The 15786-nt window shown below is 41.6% G+C and overlaps 1 protein-coding gene and 1 pseudogene across 1 annotated transcript; one reads left to right on the top strand and one right to left on the bottom strand.

The window, feature by feature from the left end:
- Positions 1 to 1490: 1490 nt before the first annotated feature.
- Positions 1491 to 14793, bottom strand: LOC109092582 (structural maintenance of chromosomes protein 4-like). The gene is made up of 19 exons (XM_042755493.1): positions 14610 to 14793; positions 12301 to 12428; positions 12010 to 12150; positions 11758 to 11908; positions 11516 to 11680; positions 11104 to 11337; positions 10016 to 10201; positions 9764 to 9925; positions 9460 to 9685; positions 8224 to 8303; positions 7815 to 7967; positions 7615 to 7741; positions 7236 to 7425; positions 6165 to 6309; positions 5900 to 6073; positions 5461 to 5643; positions 5150 to 5382; positions 3606 to 3789; positions 1491 to 1850 (listed from the first exon to the last, which is right to left on the bottom strand). Exons 1-19 carry the CDS (start codon positions 14751 to 14753, stop codon positions 1692 to 1694), a joined length of 3165 nt encoding a protein of 1054 aa, XP_042611427.1. The 5' UTR covers positions 14754 to 14793; the 3' UTR covers positions 1491 to 1691.
- A 369-nt stretch (positions 14794 to 15162) lies between these two features.
- LOC122144536 overlaps positions 15163 to 15786 on the top strand; it is a 46526-nt pseudogene continuing 45902 nt past the window's right edge.

Genomic DNA, 15786 nt, shown 5'->3' with positions numbered 1-15786 from the left:
TAATTTTCCTACTGTAAATATATCAAAACTTATTTTTTTATTAGTAATATGCATTGCTAAGAACTTCATTTGAACAACTTTAAAGATGATTTTCTCAATATTTAAATTTTTTTGCTCCCTCAGATTCCAGATTTTCAAATAGTTGTATCTCAGACAAATATTGTCCTCCTAACAAACCATGCATCAATGGAGAGATTATTTATTCAGCTTTCAGATGATGCATAAACCTTTAAATCTTAAAAAAAAAAAAAGGACCCTTGTGACTGGTTTTGTGTTCCAGGGTCACATATAACAGCTTCAGGTTATGTTTTAGTGTCTCACACAAACGTAATAATTGTCCCACATTTGGTTTGTTTGTGGTCTTTCTGTAAGTGAGGATATCAAAAAAAAAAAAAACACCACCATAGTGATAATAATAATTAACAGTGACATATTATACCCAAAAATTCTTCATACAGTGGACTACCAGTAAAACCGATAAACATTTGGGACCAAAATTTGATTTAAAAGACGAAATCTCCGAACACAAAGGAGTTCACCTCTGCTCCCAGTGTTTTTCTGCCACCACTAAGCGTGCGCAGCTGCCAGTGACGTAACTGTGACGTCTACTCCAAACTGGTCTGTATGCAAATCAAACTGACATCAAAAACTTGACATGACTTTAATTTGATGTAATTGATCTATACACATCAAACCAACACCAGTGTGGGATTTCCAGCCAATTACCACTAGACGTCACTGCCATCCCGACTGAACTTAAAACGATGTTACAGCATCCTGATCACACCTTGACTAATATTTAACCTCAAACTGACATCAAGGTGTCCGCTGGGGAGTCACTGATTCAACCGATTCATTCAAACACTGAATCATTCAGTAACAGAACACCGCCGAGTGCTGCAGTGTTTCTTGTTTGGAACTCGTTTCATTGGTAAAATACAACAAAACAGTAAATATCGTGTCTAAAATGTGAGTAACTTGACTATAACTACTTGTTTATGGAACTAAAATCAATGTAACGTTTGCAATTGTGAAAATACTCAGCAAGATATCTCCCTTGGTATGCTACTGAACTATATCATGTTACGAATAAACAACACATTCTGAATTTTTACCTCTGTGTGTTTCTTCAGAGTTTCTTTATGTGTGCTGTTACACTCATTTGTTCACAAATACAGATCTATTATCAATCACTGTTTACACTGACTGTATTAAAATCAGGATCATTCTTTCATTTCAGTGCGTTGCTGGGGCTACAACAAATGATTACTAAAAACACTTTCTATTTGCACTTATTGTATAAATCATAAAAACTGAGCATCTTTTTGCTCGTTCAGATTAATTTCCTTCCTGATTTCACCGGACAGTTTCAGAGCTGAAGATGAATAAGCTGTTCTGGACCGATGCGTTCTTCTGGCTGTCCAGCAGCTCCTCACTGCTAAACATTATTCTGCTTTAGTTTAGACATAAGTACCACAAAACTCAAAACGCCAAATTTAATGTTTATTTAAAATATTCAACTGCAGTGCAGTAAAAGCATGATAATATTCCGTGTGATACTATGTAGTATAAAACAGGCATTTTTATTTAAAAACGATAAAAGAGCAAGAGCACAGAACGACTGAGACACATATAAAAGGAACAGACAAAGCATCAGAACAAAGGAGGTGTTGACGGAGTATCTGGCCTCCTCACGCCGTCTCGATCTCCCGCAGGACGATGGTTTTGGGGTTGATGGCCACGTTCTTGGTGGTGTTGTGTGTCTTGTAGATGCCGATGAGACGGTCGGCCATCTCAAACATGTTGTTCCTCAGCGAGATGATGATGAACTGAGCGTTCTTGGTTTGCTCCTGCAATAATGTGGAAAAATCAGAATTCAGAAAATTGTATTCTAAACATGTTAGAATTAGGGGGCAAAAACAGAAAAGCATTGTATTGATTTTCTGTATAACTGACGGTAGTTTTCCTGAACTTGTTAAAATCAATGACTTCCTTGTAAATCTGTACTTTCTTAGGATTACACTGAATTCAGCAGGAGTGCTCTTATTGATTGTCTATCGATCTCTATCAGCCGATCATGGCTGTGGGACGACTGATGCTGCTGCTGAGAGAGGTTTAGCACCACATGCAGCAGTCTCAGTGTTTCACAGTCAACACAGGCTTTTTGGCTTGGTTTGAAGGGACAGAGCACTTTTAGATAAACAAGGCAATAATAGAAGGCACTCGTGGAGGAAAGAAAACAGTTCTTCATGAACCGCAGAACTGTTTGTAATAAAGATTTAACTGCAAAAGAAAAGGCAGAGCTGACTGTCTCTGTCAACTGTAAGTTTAAATGTCTGTGATACTGTAAGAAAAGTAGTTTAAATGTTTTGTACATCTAGAAGTAAACGCAAAAGTAAAAAGCACTGAATAATGTGTTTGTTATATTTATTGTGTTTAAACACACCTATGAAAGATTGTATTACTGTACTGTGTAAAATAGGATCACAATGCTGAAAAAGCATTTTCAGTAACAATGTTTGGATTTGAAATCAGAGTAATGGATAATGTTGTGTTTGTGGTAAACTGGTGCAGGTCAGGAGCAGACTCCTGTGTGAACGCTGCTGCTGTGCCACACACCGCAGACGGAGAGTGTGTGAACCGCACAGCTCACACAGTCAGGCCTGTGCAACAATTACACGACCGTCAAAACAAAAATACAGTGCATGATCAAACATTTAGGTGAGCAAAAATATCGTAAGAATAAATTAAACTTGTTTTTATGCATTCAAATAATTAAACATGCTAAACAGAATTTAGTAACAAAACATAAGGTGGGGAAAAATAAGTAGTAGATTTGGTATCGAAAACTGGTCCCAAATTTCCAAGAACCTGGTATTCAATAAGATGTGTGCATTTCGATTCTGCTTAACGATCCCTGCGTTCACATTTTAGAGTGATTCAAAGTGATTTAAGAGCAGGAAGGGAAAGAGCTTGTGTCTGTTTGTGTGCAGCGCAGACGTCTGAAGCACAAGAGCGAGCACAGAGATCAGCGATCAGCGGTCTGGGTGTGGATTCGTGGAGTTTCTCCCCGCTCTCGAACTGTTCTGTGCATTTCACTGCAGAAAAGGTTGTTCTGGGTCAGAACCGACTTCTTGCATTTATATCGACCAGTGTGCAGAAAACTATGTCAGTATATCATCAAACACAGCCGTTTTTACTTTAGTGAACGTAACCAGACGAGAAAGAAAATGCTCATGTACAGTATTTTTAGATCTGTGTTCGGTGCATTCGGTGTTAAAGAGACAGCAGCATAATAAAAAGCATAGAATTTAATTTAACCCTTAAAAAAATTAAAACGGAAAAAACTGAATTAGCAAAAAAATAAAACAGATTTCATAGAGCCCTATATTTTGCCCAGTTCTACTAAATGCTAATGGACTTCTACTAACTGACAGAGTTCCACTAGTATATTTAATTCAGTACTGAATAATAAAGGGTACCCTGCCTGCGGTGACTTCTCACAAGACATCGAAAGCTGAGCAACAGTTTTGAGTTCACTGTGGAGAACATGTCTGGTCACATCACGAGTGTTAAGAACTGTAACCGCAGGGAAGTGTACGTACGTATATGTAGCAGGCCACGATGGAGACGTTCTTGAAGTCGAGGGCGGCGTCGATCTCGTCCATGAAGTAGAGCGGCGTGGGCTTGAAGTGATGCAGTGCAAACACCAGCGCCAGAGAGCTGAGCGTCTTCTCTCCTCCGGACAGGTTATAGATCTTCTTCCAGCTCTTCTTAGGAGGACGCACACTGGGAACACAGGAAACACAGAGTCATGAGATCACTGGATAGACTGGGAGCATACACTGCTTTACTGAATCATTCACTCGACGGGGCTCACTAAAGACTTCTGTGCTTGAACTGCTTTAAAACGTCCGGTGTCATCAGTGTACGACAGATGCACAGTTCTTCTCTGTAATCATCTGCAAGCCTAGTGTAGGGCCCTATTATTCCAAAATGCATTTTTTTCCATTTTCATTTTTCTAGACTCTGTTTTAATAGTTAAATTAAATTGTATTACTCTAAAACCACGTCTAATTGAAATCATGAAACATACACAATTTAACAGCAATTTATTAAAAGTTTAACAGAAATTACTTTCTTCCCAAATTTTTTTTTTTTTTTTTTTTTTTACCAAATTCTTTGTTTCCCATTAATTTTCTAGAACCAACTTTAATGGTTTTATTAACTGAATAATTAAAAGCATCTCTAATTAATTGATTAAATAAAAAAAAAAAAAAAAAAAAAAAAAAAAAAAAAAAAAAAAAAAAACATTTATTCAAGTTAAAACACTTTTTTAACTGGTTAAGTTTCTGTTTGTATGTGACAATAGTTTTTCCTCAAAAGAAATGGAAAAGTGCTCATGACGTGACAGTTCTAGAGATCATGTTTACATCTTCATGTACTCGTATAGTGAGTATGAAATCACTGTGCTTCAGTATGTGTAGTAAACAATCACATATTTACACTGTCTGAATCGTTCCCTATCCCCTATATAGTGCACTACGTGTCATTCTCCGTACAGTAAATACTAATCCTGTGAACAAGTGACCGATCTCAGCCGGCGCATCTATTTATAGTGCAGGGGGCGGGCGCTTCCGATTCTAGAGAGCAGCTGATTGGTTTAGAAGATTTGATGAGAAGCTGAAGTATGAGGTGACAAAAAAAAAACAAAAAAAAAAAACAAACGTGATCCATTTTGGTGGAAGCGACAAACTGCAAGCTTAGAATGCTCATATCTTCAAAATGCTAATTTTGTCACTGTTTCGGTGCACACTGGATTATAGATAACCTTAAGACTAACACATTGTTACTAACACCTCAAAAAAAAACTTCAATTTTGATTTCACAGGGACTTTAACATTCACAGACACTAGTGCATATCATGTTTTGATTTAAGTGTGCCGGCCTACTTTTGATTTATTCATCCAAACCAAAGCTTGCAAATTCCTTGACATTCCTCGTTATACAGTAAATTCTATTTTTATGACTGGATTCCGTGATTCCATCCGTGTTTTCCACATCATTGGGCCCTACTAGTGCTTTAAAAGTGTTCAGATGTTAAAATCTGTGCAGGCACTGCAGCACTGACACACACACACACACACACCTGAACATGATGCCCTCGGAGAAGGGATCCAGGCTGTCCACCAGCTCCAGCTCGGCGTCTCCTCCTAGCGTGAGCATCTGGTAGTTCTCCTTCAGCTTGTTGGTGATGATGTTGAATCCAGCCATGAACTCGTGCAGCCTCTGCTTGCGCAGGTCCTCGCAGCCTCTCTTGAAGGCGTCTCTCTGTGTGGTGATGTCATCGAGCTCCGCCACCCGCTGCAGATACAGCTCCTCCTGCACACACACACACACAGAGTCAGAGTGCTGACGCGGTCATCCATCAGCTGACCACAGCGCGTGGATCTCTGGTACCTTCTTCTTGAACTCTGCGATGGCTCCCAGGTTGGGCTTCATGTTGGAGCAGCGGTCCTCCTGCAGAGCGATCTCGTTCTTGATGAGGTCTGGATTGCCGATGTCCTCCAGCTGCTCTGGGTTCAGTGCAGGCAGCTCTTCTTCTGGAGCTCCATCGATGGGGTGCAGAGACAGCCTGCTGGCCTAAAACACACACCACTGTGAGCGCAGAACAAATACAACTAAACACATCCGACAGGCGAGAAATCAAACATCTGTTAAAGCTCCCATGTAATTAGTCTTTAGGACTGAAGGAGTACACTTAATGACTGGGCTACATGATTACACATTATAGCACACGATATATCATTAACTGTAATTACTGCACCAGCGAAATCTCTGTGAGTATACAGTCAGTACGGTCTGTGTCCAGATGTGACGGGTGTCTGTGGCTCAGTACCTCTTTCTCCCAGTGTTTGATCTTGTTGTGGCACTCAGCGATGGCCGTGTCGATGTGCTCCACCTTCAGCCGCACGCTCAGAGACTCCTTCTGCAGCGCGTGCTCCTGCTCCTGTAGGGCCTTGATCTCCTGCAGCACTCCTCGATGCTGCTCCTGAACCTCCGGCAGCGCTTCCTACACACACACACACACACACACACACTCAGAGATCAGCGCGAGCGTCTGACGTGTTCAGCGTCTGAGAGAGAGGATGAGACGGAAGCACCTCGGCCTGCTGGTACGTCTGCATGATCTCTCCCGCCTCCTCCTCCAGCTTCTTCAGCTGCTCCGTCAGCTCCTCCGTCAGCTTCTCATTCTCTCCCATCTCCTTCTCCAGCTGAGACACGCTGTCCTCGGACTTCTTCAGATTACTAACACATCAGAGGACAACACTCACGTCAGAGACGAACCCTCTACAGAGCTCAGCTCCTGACACATCCTGGTGTATGCTTTTGTTAATAAACGTTGTGTAAGATAGTTTGTCATTGTATCTTACGGTTTTACTGTTGTTGTGCTTTTAATTAAGAATAACACTGAATCCATCTTTTGCTTTGGTGCATGCAAAAATGACGAGAAGTGACAGGATCACAAATTTGAAAGTGAAAGCATCCGAAGCCTGCGGTTTATAAAACAGCAAAAGAGGATCTCCCTTTCACAAAATTCAAAACACAATTACTAGGCCTACTGATGAAAAAGAACGGGTTGAATGTTAACCACTTTCACTTCCATATAACTATAAACTATGATGAAAGTTCATCAGCATGCATTGATCAATCCCATGATGTAGCAGAAAAAAATAAAATAAAAAAAATTGCGACCTAATCATGTGCTCATGCCACCAACGGAGAAAGTTAATTGCAAAAGAGCCACCAGCGTGAAGAATGAGTCCGGAGCCCTGCAGCAGCATATACAGTATACAGTGAAGCTTTACATTACATTTGATATAATAAAAAGAAAATAGACAGAATAGAAGAAGAATAGAGCAAGCTAGTGTTAGTTTTTTTTTTTAACTAAACAAGCAGTTAATGAATAGAGTGCAAGTCTAAAAGGGACAATTTTTTGTTTAGTTTTTAAGATTATAATAGAATAGAGAGTGCTAGAGTTAGAGGATCACACAGAGATGGAGGAGATCTTTACAGAAGATTCTTTATGGAAGAGCGCTTTTCATTCGTCTCATATTCATCTGAAGGGTTCACACCAAACTTTCTCATCCAGTTGGTGTAATTGTGACTCAGACCTCTTTCCAGATGTGAAACCGTCTCAAATATTAATAAACTCAGTCTCAGTGGTCACTGACCGTCCAGCAATCTTGATGGCCACCTGGGCTTTGGTGATGGCTGAGGAGCACTCGTCCAGCTGTGTGTTGATCTGGTCCAGTTTGTCCTGCTGGGCCTTCAGCTTATGGCTGTTGATGTCCACGATGAGCGTGTGCAGCCTCTTCACCTCCGCCTCCACCTTCCCTGCTTTAGTGGACGCTGCCTCGAAGTCTCATGAAACACAAACACCATTACTACATCAAGAGACGCACAGATCGACCGGCCAACACACGAGACTGAAGAAACATGCTTTTAGTGTCTTATGTTGAGCAGACCCCAGTGTTCCTCAGATCGCCTTCTGCTTTCAGAAGAAAGTCATGCAGGACTGAGAGAGTGATGACAGATGATGAACAAACACACCTTTCCTGTAGAGCTCCAGGCTCTTCTCCATCTGCTTCTGCTTGGCTTTATCAGGAGCGGCGGAGATGACCTTGGCCTCCAGGTCTTTGATCTGAGTCTTGAGATGGAGCTCCTGCTCCGTCAGGCTCTGTAACACACATCAGGGTCAGCAGAGGGCAGGGCTCGCTCGTTCACGCTCGTGTTCAGCTGCGCCGTCTCACCTGGATGGTGGCGGTGTATTTCTCCAGCGTATTCTTCATGTCTCTCAGCTCACGTCTGGCTCTGTGCACCTTCTCCTCCAGCTGATGTTTCCTCTGCTGCCAGTCCTGCAGCTGCGTCAGCTCCTTGTTCAGATCGCTCTCCATCTTATCCAGCTGCGCACAAACACACAGCTTTAGCTAGTGATGCACCAGAACCAACATGAAAGTCTTCTTTCTGTCAAAAACTGGAACTGAAAATGTTTATTTAATAATCAAATAATGCATCAAACTGAAAAATAAAGTCACATAGCAGTCTTGCAAAAAAAAATTAAAAAATGTTTAATTGCACATAGTACAGTTTTTAAAGTGCCGCTGTACAGGCAGAAACACGTCCTGCTGTGCTGCACTGAAGATTATCATCTGCTCTGACCTGCTCCTGAGAGACATCAGCGCACACCGAGGAGCCCATCCTGCCCTTCATCACTCGTCCTCCTCCTCCGGTCATAGTGCCTGAGGGTGAACGTGAGAGCCAGCTCATTACTGTCTACACATACACATGTACAGCCACAACACACACAGAACCCAGTCAGAACTCTCACTACAACTTGCCAAAATAAAAGACTGGTTTAAGTTGAAGAAATTATAACAGAAATATTACTAATAGTACAGTAAAATGTACTTCTCAATGTTGTTAAAACAATAAAACATTTTAGTTTGATTGCATTTTAAAATAATACAATTAATATTTTATGCCTTCATTTAATTAACATAGTTTCGGATCATGAATTTGTATTAAACCAAATCCAAAAATATTAAAACAGACAACACAGAACTGCTGAAAAAAAAAAAATAAATAAATAAAAAAATAAATAAAAAGCATTTCATCAGGCCCCATTATTGAAGAAATTAATAAATTATTCAGCAGTTAGACTTTTATTAATTCCAGTGTTTCCCATACATTGATTTATTTGTGGCACCCGTCACAATATCAAAACTGACCACCACAAACAGATTTTCCCAAAGGCTTTGACGTTGTTGTGTAAGCATGAGTTCTGCACGTTTCTAAATCTAAACCCGGCGCGGGTGTTTTTATATCACTGTATTTGTGAAGTCTTCAGAAAACTTTCGATGTCAGTTTAATTTCATGGTGCATGTAATGCCTGATAGAGCAGCGTTTGAGAGGAGCACTGCTGTGTGTACAGCTGTTACCAGGGAAACCTTTCTCCCGCTCCAAAAGCACCCCCTGCTGGCAGAGAATGAATTTGCACATACCTGCCACCACACAGAGTGCAAGTCTGAGGGAAACACTGAATTCATTAATAAGACATTTAAAACAATACACAAAAGAAAACACAGGAACAAACATTTCAAAGGGCCCTAAAACTGTAATTCTTGTGAAACTTTTCATAAATTGCTATAAGATTCATGAATTCATTAGACCTTTTGATTACTAATATTTAATCTTACCATTAGACATAATCCAGAAAAACTGAGTTTGGGAGAATTAATTTTTTTCATATGGCCCTAGAATGTATTTTTTTTTTAAATAAATGTTTGAATTAGATATGCATTTATTTTAACCATTAAAACGTAACCCAGAAAAGCTGAAGCTGAACGGAGTAAAAAGGACTGATTTCCTAGGGCTGTAGAGACGTGAGTGACGCACCGGCCTGCTCGATGACCTGCCCCTGCAGCGTGACCACCCTCCACCGCTTGTCCTTCTGGAACGCCACCCGCGTGGCCTGCTCCAGGTCTCTGGCCACCAGCGTGTCCCTGAGAGCGAAGTAGAACGCCGGCCGCACGCTCTCGTCCTTCACACGCACCATGTCAAACAGACGAGGGGTGCTCTCCGGAGTGGAGATGGAGCCCATGCTCTGCTGCCACACCTTCATCTGAACAGCAGCGGCACACACCGTCAGCACCGGACACACGGCACGAGCATCACGTCTCATCACCAGGTCATCACTCACCTTGTCCAGACCGATGAATGTGGCCACACCGATGTTCTGGGTCTTCAGGAACGTGACGCACCTCTGCGCTGTGTCAATGGTGTCCACTAAGATATTATCCAGCGAGCCGCAGCAGGAGGAGATGGCGATGTCGTATTTCTCATCAACAGCTCCCAGGTCTCCCTGTTCAGACAACGAAAACGTAAACAGGACCGTGAACGTGTTTAACAGCACAGAAAGACTCTCTAGCCGAGGTGAAGGTGAGGGACGCACCAGCCGTCCCAGGATGCCCGGGATCTTCCCCGAGCGCTTCTGCTGCATGAGGGCGTCCAGCACTTTGTTGCGGCTGCGGTTGGTGGACAAAGAGCTCTTGGCCTCAGCCACCTTCTGTCTCATGTCTCCCACCTGCATCCGCTTCTGCTGGTCCTGCTCCGAGATCTGCTCCAGCTCCTGCTCGTCCTGCAGCACACACACATCATTCACAACCAATGACACACACACACCAGCTGGGTTTCTCTAGCGCTCCGCCAAGCATTTTACACAAATCTGATAACCAAACAACGCCCTTCAAAAGTCTGGAGTCAGCAAGATCTTCAATGTTTTTTAATGGAGTCTCTTCTGCTCATCAAAGCTGTATTTAATTAGATCAAAAATACAAACAACAACAAAAAATAAAATAAATAAATAAATAAAAAAAATATTGTGAAATATTATCACACTTTCTAGTATTGGTTTCATGCTCCTTCAGAAATCATTCTAATATGCTGATTTGTATATCAATATATCAGTGTTCAAACTGTTCTGCTGCTTAATATTTTTTGGAACCTGTGATACTTTATTCATTGATGAATAAAGTTAAAAAGAAGAGTTTATACAAAATAGAATCTTTTCTAGCAATGTAAATCTATCACTTTCATCACCTTGCTGAATATAAGTATTCATTTCTTAAAATAAATAAAACAATTGACTGACCCCAAAACTTTTGAATAGTAGTGTATTTTGGAAACAAAATTTCTGACATTTAAAAGAATCCTGAAAAAAGTATCACAGGTCCCCAAAAATATTAAGCAGACGTAACCCTTTCCAGCACTGATAATAAATCATCATATTAGAATGATTTCTGAAGATCATGTGACACTGAAGACTGGAGTAATGATGCTGAAAATACAGCTGCGCATCACAGAAATACATTACACTTTAACAGATACTCACAGAGAACACAGCTGTTTGAAATTGTAACTATTTCACAAAATTACAATTATTTTTGACCAAATTAATGAAGTTTTGATGAGCAGAAGAAAGCTGGTTAAAACACCAGCACAGATGGTGTGGTCCTGGGCGAGCGGGGTCTTCACACAGACCTTCTTGAGCTGCTCCTCACTCGGGGGTATCCTGGCGTTGAGGTCTTTGATGGCGGCTCTCCTCTCTCTCAGCGTGTCCACAGTCTCCTGCAGAGCGTCTTTGGCCTGGTTGAGCTGGCTCACAGCCGTGTTGTGCTGACTCAGGTAGATATCCAGCTCGGACTGAGCCACGTCCATCCGTGAGCGCGTCTGGTTCACCGTCTTACTCAGCTCCAGCAGCTCCTGCTCTCTCTTCTGCAGGAACACCACGAGCAAACACTGAGCAGCAGCTACACCTCACAGAAATTCGCTGGGGATGCCAGTGTTGCGAATGTACATGCATTTATTTTTTCACAGTAAGGGCGATTCATACAATCGTTTAAACTGAGCTACTTTAGGAGCATCTCTGAACTTTCTACCACGACTCTCTCACCTCTTTATCTTCCTGCAGGCCGCTGGTCTCCTCCTTCAGGCTCTCCATCACCTGCGCCAGCTTCTGCTCCTCCACCAGCTTCTTCTTCTCCAGCTCCTCCTTCTGAGCAGACGCCTCCGCGATGATCTTCTCGCTGCTCGCAGGAACGCTCCTCACCTCCTCCAGCTGCACAGAACACAAGCGCTCATGAAGTCTCAGCGTCCGGCTGCCGCTGCTCATCTGCTCAGACCGGGACGCCTCACCTTCTCCTTGTCCTTCTGAAGCTGCTTCTGCTGTTTCTTGGCTTTGCTCTTGGTGTGTTTGAGTTTCTCGCGCACCTCCACGTCCTGCAGGTCCAGCTGGGTAAACTTCTCCTTCTGGCTCTCTATGAACTTGGTCAGCTTGGTCAGTTTCCTTTCGAGGAAAAACAAGCACAACACCCCTCAACTATACAGCCATCAAACACCAGTGTCCGAGCAGCAGATGTGTTTCTAGAGGGATGAAAGGTCTCTCACTTCTCCACGCCCTTCAGCTCCTCGTTCTTGCTCTTCATTTCTTCTGTCAGCTGGCTGCTTTTGTCACTCAGGTCCTTCGTGTCCTCCTGAATCTGCTGTTTCTCAGCTTCTCTGGCCGACACACGCTTCTGTAGATCATGCCTGCAGAAACACAACACGTCACGCTGAATAACCAAACCCTGCACATCTCACAGCACAATGCCATTACTGAGAGCTCATTGTGTTTGTAGTACGCTCTGAACTGAAGCGAGGTCAATCAGAGTTGTTCACAGGAGTGTGTGCGTCTCTTACACGTAGAACTGACAGAGCAGGTTCCTCTTCTTAAAGACGTCGTTCTCCAAGCTGAGGAACTCCACGGCTTTATTCTTCTCTCCCTCCAGAGCGCTCTTCTCCTTCTCCACCAGCTTCACTCGATTCAGCTGCACACACACACACATACTACAACTGACGCGCTTCACGAGCCACAGCCATATCACCGTTTACCTGCCGGGTGATTAGATATGAACACTTCTGGTCAGAATGGCTGCTGTAAATCAACATGAGGTTCTGATCTCTCTTATATGATGATCGTCATGTGAGCAGAGGCATTAGTGAGGTCCAGTCTCAGCACAGAGGAACCCAGGGTTCAATCTCACCAGCCTCTCCACTCAATCTTGCAGCATAAAACCATTATCAGGCTTGAAAACTACAACTGACACCAAATAAGATTTAAGAACATTTCTCTTAAATTATAAAACTAAATTTGGATTGATGCGTCATGAGGTTAAAGAGGAAAGATTTGATTGTGTTGATATAGTGGTGCGTGGTTTGCAGTTGGAGTGTGAAGAGATGATAGAAGATGGGGGTGAACTTCTTTTAACTTGAGTGGCATGTTCTTAGAAAGCGGTTTCATGCATGAGACGCGAGCGCAGGTCAAACACGTCCATGATTGCATAGAAAACAACAGAAAAGCAGCACAACTGAATAAAAGACCTGTAACTACTACTGTATAGCCCCTTTCACACTGCACGTCGTCGGACCCGGCAAATTGCCGGAACATTGCCGGATCGACCTTCTGTGTGAAAGCAAACACGTCCCGGGATTGATTCCGGGATTGAACCCGGGTCGGGACCTAGTAACATTGCTGGGTTCAGTCCCGGAACGAGCGCTGTGTGAACAAAAGCCAGAACTAATGCCGTGTCGTGGTGATGACGCGCGTTATCGCGCGACTCTTTTAGCATGTTTTGAAGGCAGATCAACGTTTGCGACGAAAAAATATGTGCAAACTGTAACGAAGCAGAGATCAGTTAGTTCCTCACTATTCGCGCTGAAGCTGAGATCGTTCACCAGCTTCAGTGAAAGTTAATGTGCCTAGTGTTTTCGACTCGTACATTACACGTCACACCCTGATATCACGTGTCTTTACGGGACCTTTACAGGTTGTGTGTGAACGCACGCACCTATTCCGGGTAATCACTGGCAGTGTGAAAGTGCAAAATCTAGCGACCCGGGAACAAATGCTGGGACACATTACCCGTGTATTTGCCTGAATCGCAGTGTGAAAGGTGCTTATGTCTGATATTACGTTTGCTTCATGATGACAGACTGAGCTGCTGTTCATTGTTTTTTTACACAACATTTATAGTTAATAGTCTACTTGTGTTATACTGTAAGTTTTGAATTTTTTTAACATTTTGAGATTTGTTGAAGCATTTCATTTTTCTTTTATTATTTCTGAACACAATGTGTATAAGACAAGTGTTGTACAAGATGTAGTTGTAGTTCATGCACAGATTTTCTGCACGTGATATTTAAGAAGTGATTTAACATTTCATCATGTTGACAACTTCATGTGTGCTGCACTTGAACAGGATTTTCTTTAACAAGAGGATTAATGAAGAAAAAAGTTACTTGAATCATGTTGTAGTGACATTCTTAAGTCGACTAGTCAATCGTAAAAATCCAGAATCAATCAAATATTCTGAGGAAATCGAGATTTAAAGGTTTCGATTTTTTATATAGTAATAAAAATCTTTTAGTTCAGTTAGAGAACAGACACTACAATTAAAAACGGAGCGTGGCTGCTCAATGCAACAGTCACATCACAGTTCAGATTTCATTTATCACGAGAGGAGAAGCTGACAAGAGTGAGGCGAGACAGACGAGAGTTTCAAAACCACACCAAAAGCACCTGTTTTAAAAATATTTTGGATTTTGAAAAGTCTGTTGACTTCCACCATTTATCAAAGGTGATACTGGAAGTTTTTTAAAACATTAGTTTCTTATTTATTTGGTTCCGCAGTGATTTTTATTTATTTAAACGGTGTATTTTTTTATTTTTTAACATCAAGTATGCCGTGTCTCCAAGCTTTCTTATTCATTTTGCTAATAAACATAGGCTACATTTCTCATTTATTTGGTTCCACAATGTTTACTGATCTTCAGTTTTTTCAAGTCATTTGTTATTTTATATTAGGCACATAGCATGGTGTATTTTTATTTGTTCTGTTAATAAAAGTTAATGGTTTATGTTGTATTTTGTGGTTGCTTGAACTGAATTCACTACGGCTCATGAATGTTTCTGCTGCGTACGATCACATGTTCAGTCGGTATAGTTGTACCTTCTCTCCGCGCTGCTCGTTCAGGGGCTCCACCCGCCGGCACAGGATACTGATGGGCTCTTTGAGACGGCAGGAGCCGATGATGTCCTCCAGGTACTCCAGCATGCCCTCATCGTGCTCCGTCTGTCCTTTGGGCTTCATCATGGCAATCTGCTCCACCTCGCCCTGACAATCACACCACACAACAGCAGTCTGACGCACCTCATCTCCACACACATTTAATCAAGCGTTACAGTGAGACGTTACAGTCACTACATGTCACCTGCAAAAGACTCTGCTATTCTGTTGCAAAAGCAATCAAACATGGAGTAATGCAAAAATACTAGGGATGTACGATATTTAGTCACCCAGAGTCAAGATTTTAGGTCGCATTTGTGAGTGATTTACTCTCAATGTAGAGGTTTGGCTCTGACTGGTCTCGCAAGAACGTGACGATATCCTCGCAAAACAATTAGCAGTTTTACTTCAGAGCTGCACAATTAATCGTTTAAAGATCGCGATCTTGATTCAAACATCCACGTGATCTCATTCCTGTATGAGCAACGATTCAGCGATGTCTGTTAGGACTGTTTCACATCGCGAGTGTCAGTGGAGCGTGTTAATCAACAATTACTGCTGCTGCTGATCCAGAAACAGTCTTTTCAATCACACACCATTATTTCTGTGTTACAGACATTCAAATAACAGAAGTACTGGGATAAAGTTTAATATTTTGGGTATAACACTTCTTCTCTACAGTAGCGATCAAAGTGAAAGCATCTTAATGCATGTATGTATTATAACAGGTATACTCTTCCTCCAGGAGGTGGCTACAGCTGCCCCTTTAAAAAAATCTATCTGTCATTGAATCATTCATTTAGGAGATTCTAATTGTGATTTCATTTTTTTTTTCTTTTTTTTCTTGTTCAAATGAATTTTTTTAAAGACTTATGCAATGAACAATGTCAGAACCACCAGTAAATTATTTTGTTTAATTTTCTAATCTTTTTTTTCCCTTCAGAATCTTGATCTCCAATTTTATATATTTTATATATATATATTATATATATATATATATATATATATATATATATATATATATATATATATATATATATATATATATATATATCTAAACATGATTCTCAATTTATCCAGAATCGTGCAGCTCTAGTTTACAGGTTTTTTATTGCTGCAC

Source organism: Cyprinus carpio, unplaced genomic scaffold (genome assembly GCF_018340385.1).
Source record: "Cyprinus carpio isolate SPL01 unplaced genomic scaffold, ASM1834038v1 S000006712, whole genome shotgun sequence".
Classification (NCBI taxonomy): Eukaryota; Metazoa; Chordata; class Actinopteri; order Cypriniformes; family Cyprinidae; genus Cyprinus; species Cyprinus carpio.
Note: the sequence above shows the minus strand (reverse complement) of the source record. Positions and strands in the feature narration are given on the sequence as shown.